We start from the raw sequence: 20,322 nt of genomic DNA, 5'->3' as shown, positions 1-20,322 counted from the left end.
TATGGGCTTCAAAATAATCCTATACACCAAACACACCCACTCTGTGGGTCCAAGTGACTTCTGGTGAGATGGGTGTGGCCTGGGGCCTGCTCGGTCCTGTCCACTAGGGTGGGACAGCCTTGGCCTCCAGCCTCAGAATCTGGTTGCAGACACTTTCAGATGGGCCAGGAGGCCCTCGACACCAGCTTCTTGCGGGGTCACCTGGCAGGGGCTCTCAGGTGTGCGGGCAGGAGGGAGGGCTGTGTTGGGGAACACTGCAGCGGATCTGAGAGCCAGGCCAGCGCAGAGAATCTAGGACAGAGCCCGCAAGTGGAGAGACTGTCGCCGCCGCGGTATCTAGAGCTTCACTCATCTATCAGCTGTAATCGGAGGAGCCTTTCCAGGCCAAGCCTCCCTCTGGGCACCCGCCACCGCCCTGCCCTGCCCCTACTGTGGATCCTGAACCCCGAAGTGGGCCAGCGCTCGCAAAACCCCCAGCAAGGCCAGGCACGGCAGGCAGAGGTCAGGGAGGGGGACTTCCCATTGTCTCTTTTAAACAGCACCTGCTTTGGGCAAAGCTCCCTGGGCCCTCAGTGGACCCCTTGCCCTGGGCGGTCCTCTGAGCAGGAAAAGCCAGAAATCCCACACTGCTTCGGATGCCAAGGGCCATGGTTAAGGCTGAAAACAAGGTCCCAGGCGGCAATGAAACAGGCTGAGCGGTGTTTGCAGACCCTCCAGTGACCAGCCGCCAGGCTCGTTTCCTGAACTAGGACCAGACTCAGCCTCCCTGGCCTGCAAGGATCCGAGGAGCACAGGACGCTGCCCCAGCTTCCACCTGTGTGGCCCCGGCTCTGCGGCTGTGAGGTAGCTTTCTGGGTGGGCTTCCTGGCTGTAGTGACGACTGGGTCACAGGATTCAGACGGCAGGGTTTCTTTCTACTCTGGGGCTCTGTCACCGGGCTCCTGCTAGGAAGACCTGAGAGGAGGTCACAGCTCTGGCCTGGCGCACATGGGAGTGGGGGGGACGGGAGGGCCAAGGTACACGCTGCCTCCCTCGGACAGGAACTGCCCGGATCTTGGTGGTCCCCACACCCTGCAGGTGCACAGCTCGGAGGCGCAGGGCCCCCGAGGGAAGGGGTCCCTGTGGCTCAAACAAAGCACAGGACGATTTTGGAATTTCAAAAGACAATTTTATCCAGACAGGAACTTCACAGACTGAACACAGAGAAGTTAGGTGACGGTTATTAAAATACACTCTTTGCCAGATGATTTAACATTAGAACAACAGGAGCTGGGGAAATGCTGGACAAATGCTGGACACGGGGTCTGGGCCAGTCCCACCCACCCTTGCCGCCCTCCTCCCCCAAATCCACACCCTCCACCCCCAGTCCCTTCCCAGTGCGAGGGAAGTCAGACAATATCCAACCCTTCCTAAGGGGAAGTCATGGCCACATCAGACACCAGCGAACAGGCCAGGGCTGCAGTTTCCAGGGACGTCCATGGCATAATGAAGTCATGTGGGCAGGCTACCTTAGGGGTAGGCCGAGGTCCTCTGGCTGGGACAGTGCCCAAAGAAGGGCAGTCGGCAGGCTAACCTCTTAGGGATGAGGTCCTTGGAAGCCATGTGGTTCCCACCTGACCCAAGCAAGGGAATTCAGGGCCACTGGCACTCCCTGTCAAGGCAGCGGGACCTCCCCGGTAAGGCAAGGACAGGGCGCTCAGAGAAGGACAGCCAAGGACGAGCCCACACTGGTTGGCACCACCCCAGCAGGGCCTTCCATGGGGACTGGGCTCCAAGGGCACATCTTGAGCTTGTGTCCTCAGGAAGCACTGCAGGCCACGATGCAGTTCGAACATGGCAGCGGGGCCTGAGGGACCAGGTTGGCCCAGAACCTCCCAGGCCATCGTCTTGGTGGCTCTAACGTGCCTGCCTCCACGGCTGGGCCCCAGGGCTGCCGGCCTTGCACTGCTCGGGGGCCCAGCAATGCTTCTGCTGGGGGGTCGAGGCTGGCTCAGTCCACAGGTGGGTTGTGGCGAACCCCTGGGCTGGCTGGCACCTTCTCCTGGCCCCCAGGGATGGTGGCCACAGGAAAGGCCACTTGCTAAGACATGAAGGTCCCTGGCGGTTGTCCAGACAGTCCTGTCACCAGAGAGGCCAGTGAAAACCGTTCGTGAGAGACTACAGCACGTGCTGCTGTGATCCAAGAGCTCAAAGCCAAACCGCGAGTCAGGGCAGGAGCCCCCTCCCCTACTTCAAGGCTTCTTAGTGGCACTTGGCGGATGGGCACTGCAGAAGTCAACCTCAGCCGAAATGCAAACCAGGTCTCAGCGTCTGTGAAGCCGGGTGACTGTCTCCTTCCACTGTGCGTGCGCACACCACCCCCCGCCCCCCGCAGCGGCTTTTCCCCAAGAGAACCAAGTCCCAGCTTTCCCGCCCCAGCTCTGTGATCAGCACCCACCCTCCCCCGCCACTGCAGTGTTAATACAGTTAATGGACAAGTAAAACCCAAAGGCGTACTGAAGATAAAGGGCCGGCTCTGACCCCCCGGGGGCACCACGTCAGGGGCCTGCGTCCTTCTCAGGGGGTTAGAAACGAGCCCTGCACCAGCTACTGGAGTCACTGAGCTTTATGGGGGCCTTTTGTACACCTTTGGGGGCCTCAGATCATCTTTTCAAAAATTACTAGACATGTGAATTTGAACGTTCCCCACCCCCAGGTCCCTTCCACCACCCTTCGGCTCCTCCCTGGAGCTCCAAGGTGAAAATTGAGCGCCTGTCCCCATCCGGGTCGTCCCCCGGCAGCTCCGCTTCCTGGGGGCTGCACTGCTGACGTGAATGACGGTGACGCTCCAGCGCAGGGGCTTCCGCCGGCTGCCATCACATGATTGCACAGCACGAGTTTTGCTTCCGGGCCTTGAAAAAGAGACAAAGGGGAGCTGAAGAGGAGGACCTCGGCACGCACGGCACCGCGACCCCCTCAGGGATCAGGCGGCTTAAGCGGGGGCCCTGGGAACCAGACCACTGAGTCGGACAGAGGCCCTGGAACCACCAAGGACAGAGAGAAGTAACTGGCCCGTCCTCAACGCCTGGAGGGAAGCTGTCCAGAAGCAGCCCACAGCCCCAAGGTCATTTTGTCCGCCCCTAATGCTGTCAGTGGGGAAGCCAGCCTCCCACCGTTAAGCCAAGTACAGAGAAACCAATAATGAAAGCCAAGTCAGCTGACTCTCCTCCTCTGCCGCAGCCCTGTCTCCCCGCGACGCCATCTGGCCCCGCGGAGAGTGTTTTTTGCTGAGCATGTCTTCAGAAAGGTCCCCACTTGGTTTGGGTGGCTCGTTACCTTCCCTCTCGCTTCCCGTTCACAGACACCCCAACCCCACTGGCCAGCTCCCGCCAAGGCACACCTGAAAGCAAACGCGTGTGGATGGACCTGGTACACGCGGCGCGCCCACTGTTCAGTGAAATACTCCATCTGGGAGTGTGAGAACCTCTCTGGGAAGGCTGTGTACCTGCTCTGCAGACAGCAGGGACGAGGACGAGGGTGAGCCCCCGGGACAGAACCCGACTCCACCGCCTGCCCTCCCTGGGGAGCGGCCCGCACGCAGCGGGGAGCAAGGCCTCTGTAACCCCCCTCGGCCGTCACCGCTCGTCACTGAGCATCCCGAGGAAGGCTCATTTAGTGGGAGTGCTCGGCCACTGCTCGCGGAAGGGGTGCCTGGGAGCGGCCGGGCCGTACTCACCGTCTTATAAAAGGCTTTAGACTGAATTCCCAGCACTTCAGATTTGGACACCAGATCATCTAGCTTCTCGCCTCGTTCTAATAAAGACTCCATGGTGTTGTGCTGGACAGAAGGAAAAACAGAAAAGAACGCTCTGCTCGGTTCACAAAGTGAGTTGACACCAGCCCCCCCCCCCCCGCCCATGAAGTTCAGTCATAGGAAAGCACCTCCTTTGGGCCCCCCCCCCGCCCCACGAGCATCCAGACACAGCGTTCCCAGACCCATGGAGGAAACAGGACCTAGTGACCTCCCTGGAGAATCTAGGTCCTGACTGGGACATAGAGCACTTCCCCAAAAACCCTCTGCAGCACAGGCTTAGATAACCACACTCTACGAGGGGATGAGTGGTACTTATGACACCTGTGTTTATGCACACACACGCCTACCGGGCAGACTGCTTCCTGCCTCCCTCCGAGGCAACTGTGTTTAAGAGCCATTACTAACAACTCTGTGAGAGCATCTCAGCACTTAGGAATGTAGACAGACCCCTTCCCGAACGGGTGAAGGGATGGAGGCCCCCAGCAGAGCTCCCAGCCCCGCTGCCAGGGCCATCAGGAAGTGGCCAGCTCGTTTCCACCCCAGACGGCCACTGCCACAGCGCCGCAAGCCCTCAGAGGCCCCTTCAGAGCAAGTGGCATGAAGCTGGGTATGCACAGGTGAGATGACACAGAATGAGGAAGGAGCAAAAGTGTCCTTTATCACTACACACAGCTGCGCAGCTCAGGTTCCCACCATAAAACGTTAACTGGATTAAGGTGCAAATGGGCTAAAAGGAAGCACGACCAGTAATCCAGATTTTACCACTGCAGCCAGACTGGGACTGGGTGACCAGGACCGATCTGCTCTCTGCAGTGGGGAGAGAAGGAAAGACAGAGAGTGGGGGTCCCTGGCTCTGGGCTGCCCAAAGCTTATTAGAAAATGTGGAGAAACACACTAGGAAAGACAGAGAGATGCCTGAAAACTTTCACATCTAACTTTTGTTCCAAAGCCCCCAAACACTACTGGAAGCATGGTTCAGAAGGCAGGCTTGGAGCCCTGGAAGTGCTCTTCATAGGACGCAGCTGCCTGGGTCCCGGCCCAGACCCGAGTCCAACCCCAGGAGATGCTGACGTGCAAGGAAGTGGAGCCACGGTTGGTAGGAGTTTTATATTCAGGGCAGGGTTTTTCTGGGCTTAATGTCCACCCACTTCAGTGTCCACTAATTGCTGGGCATTGGTTTTTAAGCCCTAACCCCAAGCCAGGCGTTGTTCTGTGAGCAGGGCTGTAAACAGAAGGACAAGCTTCCAGTCCTGGGAGCTCCCCATGCGTCAGGGATTCACGTAAACATGTAGTGACAAAGCAGTGACATTCAGAAAGGGCCCGGCACATCCTCCAAGTGCTCGGGAGGCCTGAGCGTGGGGCGCCTGCGTGGGAGCCAGGCAGGAAAGGGTGCGAAGGGGCACGGGGTCATGAGGCCTTGTCAGGGAGTCTGCACTTTATCCTGGAGCTGATGTGAGAGTGGCTCCAAGGAGAAGACTGACAGATCAACAGCTGCTGTCTGGTGGGCAGACTGGAGGTAGGGGGAAGCCAGGAGGCCGGGCAGAGGCAGAGGCCACAGGGACCAAACCCTAGACTGCCTGACTGCCAAAAGTAGCTCACAGTTTAAAAAAAAAATTCGAGATTTGCAAATATTAACTACTATATACAAAACAGATACACAACTTCTTCTGTACGGCACAGGGAACTATATTCAGGATTTTGTAGTAACCTATAGTGAAAATATATGAAAACAAACATATGTATGTATATGCATGACTGAAACATCGCGCTGTGCACCAGAAATGGACACACTGTAACTGACTATACTTCAATTAAAAAAAAAAAACCGAAGCAGCAATTACAAACCAGGGATTTCAGGTAAAAACGTAGGGATCCCGCTCCTCTAAAACAGGCCTATCTGACAACTCTGGGCCTGTATTTAGTCAGAGTGGGTGAGACCAAGACCCTGGAAGAGAGGCACCTGCCGGGCTGTGAGTCAAGCAGGCACCGGGCGGGGAGGCAGAACATCAGAACTCAGACCCCTGGAACCTGGCAACTGCCCAGACAGGGAGCCAGAACGGGGAATGAGGGCCGCACTGGTTCCCACCTCAGACAGTGGCTGCCATTAACCGGGACGGGGGCCGGAGGGACAGACTGGGGCTGCCTGAGTGAGCCTGGCTTTGAGGCCTCTGACGCATGGGGAGAGGGGGGCAGTCACCACTTTCCAAAAAGCGCTTCAATTACAATTCAGTTCAGGCTGTGTGTGCCTGAGTGCTGGCAAATCTGTCTGCCCCTCTGTTTTCAGACTTGCTCTCCCACTTTCTTACTTACCAGGATGATTTTGGTCTCATCTAGCTCAGCCTGCACCTTGGTCATGGGGTCAGCTTCTCGGGGGTTCTAGGAAAGAATCAAAAATAAAAACAATGCCAGGATGGGAGCAGCTTCCTGGAAACAGGGCTCAAAACCAAGTGAGCCAGACACACTTTCAGAATTTAAACACCACAGGCTGTTTAAACACATGACAGAGAAGCAAAAGCCTGCCTGGGCGCTCAGATTCCAGGTCTCAATGTGGATCCCTGCGATTTTCAAAGGGACGTTCAACCTCAAGGCTGTTGCCCAGAGCCACAACCATCAGGACCGCTGGCTCTCCCGCTGCACACGGCCTGGGCCAGTCTTCGCACCCTACCTGGTATCTACTGAGGTGAGCGTCCAGGCCTGTGTACTCGATGGTAGCAGGGGATCCAACTGGCCAGTCTATCCTGTCGACCTGCTTGGAGAAGTCGTCTAGTACCTGCAAGAGAGGGGAGCTCAACAACGTTCCCCCTTGGGCTCATCCAGAAGAGGCTCTCAGGCCTCCAGATCCCAGGGAGGACGGGGGAGGAGGCTGGCTAATGGCAAGGGGAAAATCTAGGTCCATGTTCCTCCTTTGTAAGTACTATGGGAATTAAAAAGCAAGCGTGCCCAGCCTGATATGAACCTCATCTGGTGAATGATAAGAGTATTAGAATTTTAAATTACAGACTTCCACATTTATCAGGTGATGAACTTCCAGGAAAAAGGATACCTAGCCTTCTAAATTTTCCAAAACAATTCTTCAAAAAGGTAATTAGGTCCTTTGGATTTAAGCACCCACCAGATTTCACGTGCTTATAAGCACATGAGTGCTATGGGGGATGTGAGGCCAGTGTCTTTGAGGAGTTTATCATTAGCACCACACAAAGACGCTGAAGAAGGCGGAGGCCCGCGCCCTCCTCACACTGGGGAGAGGAGCGACTGTAACTGCAGGACGGGCCAGCAGGGGGACTCCGTGAGCAGAAGCACAGGGGTGCGGAGGAGTCTGGTGTGTGCAGGGATGGCCAGTGGAGGGGGGCGGTGGAACACGGGGCAGAGTGTGGAGCCCAGTGTGGCTCAGAAGGAACTGAAAGTCATGACTGTCAAGGGCAGAGGCAGGAAAAGAACCGGCCAGAGGCGTGACACAGGGTGGGGGTGGGGACGAAAGTACAGCCAGAGCTGACCCGAGGGCTCCAGTCCAGGAGAGAGTCTGTGACTTGGGGCAGACAAGGAGAGTCGGGGTGGCACCAGGGACACTAGGGGGATGAAAGCCAGAGATGAGCGCCAGGGAGGGAAACTGGGAAGGCTCCCAGACTGCCTCTTGGTTTAGGGCGAGGAAAAAAGGTGAAAACAGGTTGACTTCGGACACACTGTTTCATCCCTTTTAATTCCTGGGGCACTACAGTCACTCCCAGCCCCTGTCCACACTCGCCCAGCCAAACTGCAAACTCACCTTTTCCAGCAAGGAGAAAGCCACGCGGGATGGATACTCATTGTCAGCAACGACCACTCCTGCGAGACTGTCGTTTCTCACGTAGACATGGCACAGATATTCTAAGGAGACACATGAGGGGTGACACGAGGACTTTAGACTTCTCACTTCCCAAATCAGTGCAAGTGTTAACCAGTGCTGGGCCTTCAGAGGGGGCAGGGAAGTGGCCCTGCACGCAGGACAGTGCCTGCAGGAGCTCTGCCATCGGCGGGGCCCAACACCTGCTTCAGGACGAGGAGCGGCTCTGAGGCCCAGCGTGCATGGCCAGGTGCACCAAAGGTGCAGAAACATCCCAGGCAACACGACCCCGGGGCCACGTCCAAGTTCCATCCTTGAGCTCCAGATCAGGCTCGGCTGTGCCTTGGGAAGCTGTGGCCTCTGAGGTTCCGCTGTTCCCAAACTGACGGAACCCTGGACGAGCCAAGTGGCCTCCACTTCCTTTAAAAACCCTGTTAAGATGGGGCCCAACTCAGGAAGTCACCTTGCGGGGCCTCAGGTTTCCTTATCACGGCAACCTAGCCTGCTCCATTCTGTGGTGGGCCCTGTGGGGACAGGGCAGGGAAGGCAGGAAGCGACAAGGCCCATCCAGAAAAAAAAAGCTCGCCGCTCCTGGCTGGGGTCTCAAGTATGACTGTGCTGAAGTCATCTGATTATGAAAAGGTACTTTTGCAAAACAGTCACAATCTATGGGGTTAATTTTCATCACTTTGAAAGGATTCAGAGGTGACACAGCTAACCAAGTGCCTCTAAAATAAGCACGTAAAAATTCTTCCAGGAAACCTGAATTATGAAGAAGGAAAAATTAAGGTCAAGAGGAAAAAAATAATGAGTTTTTAGATTCCTGGGCAAAAATCCAAGGAGCACAGAATACAGCACTATATCAACAGGGCTGGCCGGAAATCCCTTTCTGAGATATCCGCGACTCCAGGAGGAGATCACGACAGGCTGCTTATTGCTCCAAGACAGTTGGACCCTAATCTGAAGCGCGTCCAAGCTTCCGGGGGTGATTTTAACCAAGCAACTTAGACGTCAACAGTGCACACAGAATTTTGCGTAACAGGAAAAGGAGGAGGGAAGAGAGAAGTGAGGAGTTGGGTACTGGTAGCCCTCTCCATCAGGAGGTGACAGCTCCTGCTCAGAGCTCCCAGCTGCCTGAGGTGTGGCCGCGGGACCAGCAGGCACTCACGAGGGGGAGGGTCCTCTTACCTTGTTCTTTGACAGAAGCTCTGCTGCCTTTCGCCGAGCGTTCCACGATCAGTTGACTTGTGAAGGTCATGAATTCCTGAACACTAAGAAACACAACACATATTACCTGTTCCTGTCACCGTGTCGCCAGCACAATGGACAGTGACCTCTGAGCTAATACACTAAGGAGACGTTGCTTCTTGGTTTCATTCCTTTCCCTCCCCACCTTACCAACAATAAAGCCTCTGTACATAATGCAAATACGGGTAATTATTCATCATCACAACCATTCAAATCACATGTTTGCAACCGAGCTCACCCAAACAACCCACTTGCAGATTTCCAGGGAATTTTCTACAGGCTATAGTCAATTTAACATTTTGGTCTGAGTATGATTCGGGACACGGGAGAAGCAGAAGCCAGCTCCTGTCCCCAAGACTCCACTAACTTCCAAGCAGGACAAAACTGTGATGGCAAAACACAAGTGGCAGAAATTGTTCAGCAGAGGCCCACTCAGTCATGGCAGCGCCACACGCCGAACACTGCAATGTGACACACGTCCGCAGTGAGCGCTGGCTCTGGTGGAGAACATGGCCTAAGCTCAGCTGGGGCAAACCCATGGTACCAGCCCAGGGCACTCTGCAAGGAATGGAGGGCAAGAGCTCAGCCAAGACAATGAGATGGGAAAAGGCTTGCACAAGAGGTTGAAAGGGAAGAGGAGGTTCATGGGCCCAACAAAGAGATGTGGCTGGAATGGAACAGTCACAGGTGACAGCAGTCCAGCCGGAGGAACCAGAGTTAATAAGAAGCCTCCGACTGAAAATGCCACATAAAGGGCCATCAGAGCAAGGTCTTGACTCATGGAGTCCATGGTTGGCTCCAGCAGATCTGCACACTTCTGAAACTGCACTGAGAGCCATACAGAAGTGTGAAGGCCCCCGACTCGGGAGTGGACTTGCCTGGCTGGGGTCCGCCACTTACGAGACGTGCGACCTCAGACAAGGTACTTACTGTACCTTGCTTCATCTGTCAAACTCAAGATTTGCTCTGATGATTCAATGAGCACTTGGCACAATGTCTGGCACACAGTATTATTTGCTACTATTATCTTGAAAGAGTGACACAATCCAAATAATCCCTTAGAGAAAATAAGGAAATCTTTGCAGTAAGACTAGATGGAAGCGAGAAGGATTTATGAGAAAAAAAATGCGCTCAGCTGGAATATGTGTTAAGAGACGCTGGTAGAGATGTCCCTATAGTATTGCTGTTGTGTTAGTCATCTGAAACTCATATGGGGATCGCAAAGCAGTGAGGTGGAAGTCCTACAGTGAAATCTCTGAGGATCTTCAGTATACACAGGCAGGGGAAAAAGAAGAAAGAAAAAGAATCAGAGTTAGCCAAGTACCAAAAGTTCCATCACAGAAAAGCAGCGACACAGAACAGAGGTCATGGTAAAGAAAGCTAAGTACCAAGAAGGACCCAAAAGAAGCAGAAAGTTTCAACAAAATAACAAGAGAAATGTTTTGAGATGCTACCAGCAAGCCACTCTCATCAAGAACAAAACAACCACACTGAAGCAGTAACAACAGGATCCAGATGGCAGATTCCACAACTTGGAGGCTGGGTGACCACAGACACTGACTCTGTAGGGTCCTTCTCCTTTTGTGCCCGAGTCACTCCCACCCCTCTCACGAACAGGTTGGAAGGGTCTGTGGTACTTCTAATACACACCTATTGCATGAAAGTACCTCATAAATGTTTAGAGCCGGTAAGCCCTATAAATCCCATGCTTCCTTCCCAGTCTTCAGTGTGGAACCTTTTTGCACCACTAGAACCCAGCCATAAAGAGCATACAATTTGGGTTTGAGTCCTGGTTGATTTGCTATCTCTTGGGGCCTCAGTGACTCCATCCACAAAACGGGAGAGTATACCAGTATCTCTTACACTGATTTGTTGAAAAGTCCCACCAGATACTATAAACGTGGCTCTTAAGCTTCCTGGGTCAGAACCACCGAGTGGGAGTTCCTGGTTTAAAACATAGATTTCTGGGCTTCAACCCACTAGTTTAGAATGTCTGGGTGTGAACCTGGGGAGTCCGCACTTTTTCAAAGTCTCCTTATAATTTTATACGACAGAAATCTGGAAAAAGTGATTACTGAAGTATGTTCTAGAATGGTACAAGGCTCTCTGCGATCGAAAGGGGGATGATTTCTCAGAGGCACAGTCCGCAGGCCGAGGAAGAGGCCACCACCGGGCCCCACTGCGGGAGGCCGAGCCCCGGACCTCCCTGGATTCCAGGGCCGTCTCCAACCCGGACCCCGCCCGCCGGAGCCAGCTCACCTGGACCTCTGGAAGAAGCTGAAGGAGGACACGTCGTACGCGGCTTTGAGCAGCACCACCTTGGGGTCGCCTTTGTAGAGGACGCTGAGGCTGTACAGCTTCATGGCGCCGCGCCGTGGGGCCGGCCACCCGCCCGCCGCGGGACCGGCTCGCAGGCAGCACGGCGGCACCGCCCCTCGCGACCGCCGCCGGCTGCTGACGGGTTGGCAGCCGGCTTCCTCCTCCTGGCTCGGGGTCCACTTCCGGTTCCGGTCTGGGGACGCCGCCCGAGGCCCAACGGAGACGGTTTTCGTGCCCCGGATGCAGAATGGAGAGGCCGGAAACACGAGAGAGGGGTGGGGCAGGGTGCTGCGCGTGCGCGTTTTTAGGCCATCCTGGTCCCACCCACCGCAGTCCTTAACCTCCGCGCGCCGTCGCTCTCCCTTTCTTCCTGGCGGTCCTGCGTCCTCTCGGGCGGCCCTGAGTCCCCCGGCGGCGTCCTCCCTCCAAGCAGTGAGTCCCAGAGCAGCACCCACACGCCAGTGCTACTACACGAGGGACTTTGATTTATGGGCTAACTGCCTTTCCGGAAAGTGTTTTGTAAATCAGATCCTTTTTTTTTTCCCCCTCCAGATCTCCTTTTGAATGAAGGGCAGGGACCTTTTCTTTTAGAGGCTCCTGCCGGGAGGTGAAGACATGCTTCTTATTTTCAGATGATCAGTTTGTTTCACGCCCTTCCCACGCCTTCCTCCTACCCATGTTGGAGCAAATCCCTGGTCACACAGGACTCGTCAGCACAAGCTTGCGGGGGTGACGGTCCTGGGCCTGCCCACCACCTGTGAAACTAACCACTGATTTTGTTTTGTTTGGTCAGTGGTCTGACTAACTACTGATTGTGGAGCAAACTGCTGACCTCAGAGTGGCGGAGCCACTTCACCTCAAAAGGGGCAGAAGGTCAGCTCCACACTGAGGGAGCAGCTTGGTGTACAGTGAGTCAGTAAACCTCATTTTACTTGAGATACCGAAATAATACTTTTTCAATGGATGGGGATGAATGAGGCTCAATTCCCTAAGGGTACCACCTCCTGGGCCCTTCTCGTTTAATTAATGGTATGTAATCAGAAAGCACACACAGCATGCGTGTGCAGGACTCACATGCATAAAAGGACCTTGGTCTTTGGAAGTTGGCAGTAAGCTTAGACAACCGTCATGCTAGAAGCAGCCAGATCTGAGATAATGGGGAAAAGATGGCATATTTGAAAAATCAACAGATTTGAAAAATCAACAGCATCACTATAAACATTACTCTAAATCAGGATGACTCAACCAGGGCACTATTGATATTTGGGATTGAATAATTCTTTGTTGTGCACTGTAGGTAGCATGTCAGGCTTTGTACCCACTACATGTTAGGAGCACCCCACCCACCATTTGGCAACCCCAGAATGTCTCTGGACATTGCCAGATGCTCCCCGGGGAGCAGTGGATTAGAGAACTGTTGGTCTAAATATTCCTGTGGCAAAAGGAATTTCCCACCACGTGCCCTTTAACTCAGCACCTTCCTCACCAACCCTGGGTATTTCCAAGTGCAGAGGGTGGAAAGGGCTGTTCCACATCCTCTCCGTTTTGGTGCTAAACCTCAAGGACAGAGTTTGTCCAACGCCAGGCCAGCTTCCTACAGATGTGGGCACACTTGCCTGCCAGGCTGGGTCACAGGAAGACTGCATGGTGGGGGAGCTGTCAGTGCAGCTCCATCTTGACTGCACTGACACAGTTGCCCTATAGGGGGAAGGTGAGAGCCATTTCTGAAGAAAATGCTCAGAGCCCCTTTCCCTTTGCCACTAAAGGAGGAACCAGGACAGTGCTTGGTTGGAATAGATTTAAATGTATTCACATGCCACATAGGAGTAGCCGTCCTGAAGTTTCCCTTACATTAAGCCCTTTTCATGTGCTACTTTATTTAATCCTCACAAAAACAGACGAAGATATTACTAACACCATACAGACTAGAAACTGAGATGCAGGTCAAGGAAATTGCTAGTCGAAGGCACATATCAACACCAAAACGTGGGACAAACACTCTCTCACAGCCCAGCTGCACTCTTAGCAGCTCCCTCCTTCCTCTCTGGCCTTGCTCAGCCTCCATCACCCCAGGAAGCCTTGCTCAGCCTCTGTGGTTACAAACTCTCCACGCTCATCCATCTTCCTGAAAAGCAAGACCCACCTTCCACTTCCTCACCCCAGCTATCCCCCAACTTGGCTTCAGTCCCAGCAGTGCCACAAACCACAAAACCGCAAATGTGAACAAACCATTAACCTCTCTGAGTCTCTCTTTCTCTTCCATCTGTAAAACTGGAAGAATGCCCTTTCCCATACGCATGTTGCTGGGAATGATAAGACATTATATTCCAAGCTCTAGACATAGTACATGTTACTAAATAAGAACAATGATGATAATGTGTGTTGTTATCATTCACGACCAAAAGGAAGAGAGATTGTGGTAAGTTAGAGGCATCCTGCAGGCTGTGGGAAGCGGAGATTTGACAGTAGGCTGAAATCTGAAATCTGAGGGCGGTCTGTAGATTGCAGAATAGTATTGTGTCTGTGTTAATTTCTTAATTTTGAGCATGGTGTTGTGGTTACATAAGAGAAGTCTTTGTTTTTAGGTAAATACATGCAAGGACTCAGGGGTAGAGGGACATCCTGTCTGCAAGATGCTCCCAAAGGGTTCAGATCTATCTATAATATATATGGAGAGTAAAGCAAATATAGTATTCTCTTAAATTTTTAAAAAAATTTTGGGAGGGGGAGTAATTAGTTTTATTTATGAATTATTTTTTTAATGGAGGCACTGGGGATTGAACCCAGGACCTGGTGCATGCTAAGCATGCGCTCTACCATTGAGTTATACCCTCCTGCACCCTCTGCAAATATGGTAGATTTAGAGTCAGGATCAAGGGTAGCCAGGAGTTCACTGTGCTGTTCTTGCAGCTGTTCTGGGAGTCTGAAATTATGGGGATAGAACAGATTGCATGGAAGGGGCACTGAGGCTCTGTCTGCAGCATCCGCAGACACAGGGGAGGCACAGCTCTCTGGGGTCCAGGCTCCCCGTCGTGTGCTGGACACTGGAGGGCAAGCCCCTCTGCGGACAGAACCGGAGCAAGGCTGCCTGTGACAAACGGCCCCGGTCCCCTCAGTTCACCTCGCTGTGCAAGGCAGTCAGCCTCCCTCCTTCGAGGCTTTGTTCAGCCCACAAAAGGCACTCAATTTGGTTGCAACAGCGGAACCCTCTATGCAGCCGCATAAAAGCCAGCCAAGGGATACACCCCAGGAGGCCCAGTCCAGGGGGAACCCAGCCATGCAGCACCTCAGTCCCCATACCCCCTTGTCGTTCAGCCAAGGCCAGGGCAGCAGGGTTGTTTTCACAGTAAGTCTAACTCTAGCCTCCACGACCCACCCAGGAAAGGGGACTTGTAAGGGGCCATTGATGCAGTCAGGCCTCTGCAGGAGTTCAGAACGTCACCCCCTAAATCCGCTGCTTCGACATATCGATCATTTTGAGTTAAAGGCATTTGAGAAACAGCAGCTGCAAGAAGGACACTCTGAACTTCCTTGTTATTCCCGAAAGCAGGAGGTGACACTCCCAGGTCAAAGGTGCTCTCTCTGTACCAGGAAGAGGAAGACATTCTTATCACCAGAGATGAACGGAGGCCAAGATAAATCTGTGCAAACAAACCAGAAACAAGAAACAATAAAGACTGTCTTGTCAATTTTTCACCAAGGTATTATTTTGTAAAGATATAAAAGCTTTCTCTCTGGTCACTTCTTTCGATCTTCATTCCCTTGTGAAGGCTCCTAAGCACATGTAAAAAAATGTAAGTAAAACTTTTATGCTTTTCTCCTGTCAATGTCAGTTTAATTCCTGGGCCCAACTGAAGACCCAAAGAGGGCAGAGGAGAATTTTTCCTCCCTTACACATTCTCAGTATCTCCCTGAGTCTAACACGCACAGTTGGATTCCTGCCATCACTCAGGAAACCCAGCTCCCAGGAACGCTGCTTAACTACCACCACCCTTCACCCAGGTGTCCCGTGCTCCCACCGGGTCCTCCAGGTCACAGGGAAGCCTGGTACAGGCAGTGCTCTGCCACCAGCCGAGAGGGAACAGGAGATGTCAGAGCAGGAGAGGGTGGGGTTTTCTGTGAAAAGGTTTACCTGGAGGCAGTGGACAGGAAGAGATCATAGCCAAGGAAGGGGGAGCCAGCTGGCAGCTTCCTGAAACAGTGGGACAGGCGCCCTCAGAACTTCCTCTCCTGCAGGGCCTTCCAGCAGCTGTATTTGTGCCACCAGGCAGCCCTCTGCTGCTCAGGGTCTACAGATGGATGTACAGCCCATGCTGGACGCATTTAGGCCGGTGACCTGACCTGAGGAGGGCACCCTGACTGCTGTGGCCCTGCTCTGCATGGAAACTGGGCAAAAGTCTGCAGAGTAGGAAGAGACGGCCACCATGAAAGAGGAGCTTGGTTCTCCAGACCTCCGAGAGCAGAAAAGGAAAAAAAAAAACCACCCAAGATGGGAGGCATCACAAAAGAAAAATCGTGACAAAGAATTTTAAAGCTCTCATGATTGGTCCCTTAGCCCCCTCCCCACCCCACCCCTGCTGACATCCCCCCTTCCAGCCCCTTGCCTTCTTTCCCCTCTGAACCTGCCCACCCCCTGAGGCTCCCCACCCCTCTTCACATGTGGGTGCCAGGAAGTCTGAGTCAGAGTCAACCAGCACAAACCTGTCCCTACTGCCGCAGAGATTGGTGTATGGATGGACACCTGACCCAGGCCTCAGCCAATCAATGCAAGCCATCTGCTGACCATCCAATCAGAGTGAAGCTCAGGACTTTGTGTTTGACACCTAGGGAGAAACAATGGGACTGGTAGAGGTTAAGGGCAGTGCACCCCAAACATTATCAATACCAACTTCTGGTTAAACATAGACGATAAAGTACATTTGTTTATATGAACCCCTGGGCAAATCGTCCACTAGAATGGCACAAAGAGGGTGGGAGGAAGACAGTAACTCATGGGAGACGCTAACCAGGTGCTCAGGTGTAAACTGGGGAGAGGCAGGTCAGGGATGGGGGCTTAGCAGGGGAGGGGCTGGAGCACAAGGTCCCGGAGCTGCGGGAAAAGAAGCAAGGGGAGTCCTGAGGGGGGTCCCTCCCCAACCTGTTCCAAATTCTTCAGCCAGGAATGTACCACCCTCTGCCTCTCTCCAAGGAGAAAGATGCAAGACTTTCCTTTGGGAGACTTGAACGCTCAGAGATTCTGCCCCTTTGTGGCCTCCATAAAGCCACCCATTGTTTCACGTAGTCCCTGTTGGGTAAATGTCTCCTGTGAGGCCAGCCCCAGGGCTCTGGCCGGGGTGCAGTGTGGCTGCCCTTGGCTTAGGTGACATTCCAGCCAGCTGTGGCCAGGGAGAGCAGAGCTGTGCAGCAGAACCTGGGACCTCTGCACGAGGACTGCCTTGGCCCCTGTCCTTGCGGGGCGGTGAGCATCGCAGGACTTTGCATCCCAATCCTTCCCCTCCCCAGTCTCAGTGAGCTCATTTTAAAGTGGCGAAAATAAAGCCACCCCTGCCTACTGCCCCAACACTGATCAAATGACGGAATGAATGCACAAGTAGTTTGTGCATCATAAATGTTTTAATCAATCATAGTTATAATGTTAATTTCTCCTTCTCCTAAGAAATCTATTTCCTTTCTTTAGGAATAAATCTAATAAGAAATACATAAGGCCAAGAGGGGAGGGTATAGCTCAGTGGTAGAGTGCATGCCTAACATGCATGAGGTCCTGGGTTCAATCCCCAGCACCTCCTCTACAAACAAACAAACAAACAAACCAATTAACTACCTCCATCAAAAAGAAAGAAAGAAAGAAAGAAAGAAAGAAAGAAAGGGATAAGACCTATAAGAAAAAAATAAAACTCACCCGAAGGACATAAAAAAAGACCGAAACAAATGGGGCAACGTATCACATTTCTGAATGAGGAGACTTGACATGATCAAAATGCCACTTCTCTAAAACAGACCCTCAACTCCACAAATTCAATGCCTTTCCAATGAAATGATCAACAGCGTTATTTTACTGAAATGGGATGAGAGATTCCAAGATTTATATGAAAGATAAAAGGTTTATGGTAAAGAAAATTTTGTGGGGAAAAGAAAAAAAAAAGAACAGATGCTTATCCCACCAGATATCAAAACCTTATGCCAACTGAGAGTGTGGTAGCCACAGAAATGGACAGAGAGAGGTCCAGCTCACAGGCAGAGCCGAGGCCAAGGCAGGCAGAGTACCAGGAGCCACTTTTACATTCAGGCAATCTGTTACTGACACAGGTAGCAAAAAAAAAAAAGAAAGAAAAGAAAAGAAATGAAAGAAAAGAAAAGAAAAAGAAAAAGAAAGAAAAGAAAAGAAAAAGAAAAAGAAAGGAGAAAAGAAAAGAAAAGAAAAGAAAAAAGAAAAGAAAAGAAAAAGAAAAAGAAAAAAGAAAAGAAAAGAAAAAGAAAAAGAAAGGAGAAAAGAAAAGAAAAGAAAAGAAAAGAAAAGAAAGAAAAGAAAAGAAAAGAAATCACCCAAAGGTGCTGCTCCCCATCCTTGTCCCACCAGGAAGGCTGACTCCCAAACCAAAGAGTCTGGATCCCTGCGTCCTGAGTCACCCCAAAGCATCTCCCCGGGCTGGGAGCCCATTCTAGATGGCAGCTACACCCTGAGGGGCAAGGGGCAGAAAGCCTCACATCTCGGAAGCAGAGGTTAGAGGAAACCTTCCTGATTGCCTCCTGGGCAGATGGGGAAGAGTGGGAGGTGGCCTCAGGGCAGCTTCTTTCGTGTCCAACCTCAGTTCCTGGAGAATCACAAAGTGTTCTGACAGGCTGAGGTTGGCTGTGGTTCCAAAGTTGGCCTAGGGGTCCTGTGAGGACACCTGCAAGGTGACCAAAACTGAGCCATTTCTTATAACAGAGAAATACAACAAGGGAGAACGAACTGTGATGCAGTCAGGGATACAAATCAGTGGAGAAAGGCTAGCCTACCCGACGACTATTAGACTACTGCCTCACAGCATACACAAATTCCAGAAGCGTCAAAGCACTAAACATTTTTAAAAGCTGAAAAACTATTAGAAGGAAATGTGAACGAACATGTTTCCAATTTGGGTGGGAAATGCTTTTCTTAACAAAACATGAGCTTCAGAAAAAAGAAAGCAAAAACTGATTCATAAGAAAGAAATACTTCTGTGTGATGAAAGATGCTATTGATCAAGCTGTAAGTTTAGCAATGGACAGGGGGAGGGATAGCATACTGAGCAAGCAAAAGATTAATAGATATTATGGGTGGAATGTAATAATGGTTTATACAAATCGCAAAGCAAAATACACTTCAATGACAAAAGTTAAGTGATATAAACAAGTCGTCCTTAGAAAAAGAAATAACCATAAACATAATAAAAAATATGTCCAGCACTTTGCAACTCATATGACAGAGGAGATAACAGATAAGCAAAAAATACGAAAGATTTATCATCTCAAATGTTGGCCAGCATGTAGTCAAACTCCTAATAATGGTGGGAGGATTTATAAATTGGTGAAGCCATTCGAGGGGGAAGTGTCGTCCTGGCTACGCAATCATAACACAGTGATCAAAGCTTGAGGGTGGTCTGGGCACGTGTGGCAATGCTGGTGGCCAAGCCAGCTGCTCCCTCTTCCTCTGGTTCCCAGACTCATGGGGGCCTCCACTCCTTAGGATATGAATTTGGAAGACCCATGACCCTGCCCTGGGAACTGACAGGTGGCAAAGTCTGCGGTGATAAGGCGATTGGGCTGTCGCTATGGTGATGGGGATGGAGGCCTTTTGCCATCAGCCCCAGTTTTCTGCATGGCAGCTCTAATGACAGGATGGTCAGCCCTGCGGAGGCCGGAGGGCGCGAGCGCAGAGGCCTGCTCCTGGTTGCCATGGCAGCATGGGCCCTCGCAGGAGCACAGAAAGCCCTGGCAGGAGAATTCCCCACTCCACACCTGGATGTGACGGGTGATGACTGAGCCTCAGGGCAGCAGGTTGGCGCGTGTGACAGAAACACAGTCGCCTGCAGCTTAATTACGCAAAAGCTGTCCCCCAGTCACAGGAGGAAAAAAAGTGGACCTTTTCTGCTGAATCTGTCTAGACACCACGCCGTCCCAGCTCAGCACAGCCCGGAGAGAAAGCTGACCAGTCCTGACCAGCCGTGGAGTCCAGCGATGCCCCTGCCCCAGCCACACCCGGCCTAACGAGGCCTGCGTGGGGAAGGGTCCCGACTGTGGCTCAGAAGAGAAGGCTCGCAGGCTTGCTGGAGAATGATGAAAAGGAGGAAGCTCTGTGATTGATCCTCCAGGCAGAAATCAGCCAGAAGCTGGATTGTATCCTCCCAGACGCCCGTAACCCTTGGTTGGGAGAAACCTGGGGATATTTCTGCCTTGGAAGCCTGTTGGGGAACTCTGAGGGGTCCCAGCTCCAACGGGCTGGCTGTGGTACAAATGCTGGATGACAGAGCCAGGATGGAGATCACCAAGAAGGAAAAGGTAGCTCTTTGCTGCTTTTCGGTGTTCTAGAAGAGTTTCTTATACGTTCCCACATTCAATGGTTTGTTTAACTTGGACGAGTGTTTGCTTAGTATCTGATTGCATGCACAGGTGCTTTAGGGACGGTCTGTGGGGAGTGAACTGTGGGGCACTGGCTTTGTTGAGCAGATCTGTTCCTCTCCCGGCTGCTCCAGACTCCGGCCCTGTGACTTGGAAGTCACAGGGTGCCAGGAGGCCTGGGAGGTGACCTCTGTTGGGTAGAGGGTCTGGAGAGTTTAGAGCCCCAGCTGGGGGGCTTGGGGGCCTGGGATCTTAGCGGCAGAACCTGCTGGCCAGCCATGAGACAAGACTCAACAGACGTCATGAAAGGTCTCAGAGGCCCTCCCTGCCTGGCAGGAATCTCTGTGTAAGGAGCCTGAGGGCCGTTACTCCTGGAGAAGAGCAGAGAGCAGTTACCTTTTCTAAAAGAAAGGAAAATCCAGACTTCCTCTGAGCCAGCCCTGTGCCCAAGCTGTGAGCAAAGGAGCTGGAGCTGGTGGCAGGGCGGCAGACAGAGCCTGCCCGCTCTCCCAAGCCAGGCGGGGCGGGGGAGACGGGGGAGAGGGCCCAGATCCAGGCCCTC

At 52.5% G+C, this 20,322-nt stretch overlaps 2 protein-coding genes and 1 non-coding gene across 4 annotated transcripts in view; 2 read left to right on the top strand and 1 right to left on the bottom strand.

Moving 5' to 3' along the window:
* Nucleotides 1–2,590: 2,590 nt before the first annotated feature.
* YKT6 (YKT6 v-SNARE homolog) lies at nucleotides 2,591–11,377 on the bottom strand. 2 transcript variants are annotated; one of them, XM_045506418.2, is made up of 8 exons: nucleotides 11,121–11,377; nucleotides 8,802–8,884; nucleotides 7,557–7,657; nucleotides 6,459–6,563; nucleotides 6,104–6,169; nucleotides 3,716–3,817; nucleotides 3,380–3,489; nucleotides 2,591–2,891 (listed from the first exon to the last, which is right to left on the bottom strand). In XM_045506418.2, the coding sequence occupies exons 1-8, from the start codon at nucleotides 11,222–11,224 to the stop codon at nucleotides 2,651–2,653; spliced, it is 912 nt and encodes a 303-aa protein (XP_045362374.2). In that variant the 5' UTR covers nucleotides 11,225–11,377; the 3' UTR covers nucleotides 2,591–2,650. The 2 variants fall into 2 exon arrangements, with proteins under 2 accessions (XP_045362374.2, XP_010967850.1); XM_010969548.3 differs by lacking the exon at nucleotides 3,380–3,489 and having other exon boundaries at nucleotides 2,717–2,891; nucleotides 11,121–11,370.
* Nucleotides 11,378–16,893: 5,516 nt separating this feature from the next.
* On the top strand, nucleotides 16,894–16,966 carry TRNAV-AAC (transfer RNA valine (anticodon AAC)). The gene has a single exon. It is a non-coding gene; the product is annotated as a tRNA-Val (tRNA).
* Nucleotides 16,967–18,603: 1,637 nt separating this feature from the next.
* The window catches only part of GCK (glucokinase), a 42,487-nt gene continuing 40,768 nt past the window's right edge, over nucleotides 18,604–20,322 (top strand). Inside the window, exon 1 of the mRNA XM_074367723.1 lies at nucleotides 18,604–19,700. Within this exon, the coding sequence (XP_074223824.1) occupies nucleotides 19,656–19,700 (45 nt within the window). The 5' untranslated portion in view covers nucleotides 18,604–19,655. The remainder of the gene's footprint in view (nucleotides 19,701–20,322) is intronic.

Source organism: Camelus bactrianus, chromosome 7 (genome assembly GCF_048773025.1).
Source record: "Camelus bactrianus isolate YW-2024 breed Bactrian camel chromosome 7, ASM4877302v1, whole genome shotgun sequence".
NCBI classification, from domain to species: domain Eukaryota; kingdom Metazoa; phylum Chordata; class Mammalia; order Artiodactyla; family Camelidae; genus Camelus; species Camelus bactrianus.
This window is presented reverse-complemented; position numbering and strand designations above follow the sequence as displayed.

Coding starts and splice junctions, on each gene's coding strand:
- YKT6 (XM_045506418.2), bottom strand. CDS start 11,224: ATGAAGCTGTACAGCCTCAGCGTCCTCTACAAAGGCGACCCCAAGGTG. Junction 8,885..11,120: donor AGCTTCTTCCAGAGGTCCAG/GTGAGCTGGCTC, acceptor TGTGTTTCTTAG/TGTTCAGGAATTCATGACCT. Junction 2,892..3,379: donor CCACACGCGTTTGCTTTCAG/GTGTGCCTTGGC, acceptor CTCTTTTTCAAG/GCCCGGAAGCAAAACTCGTG.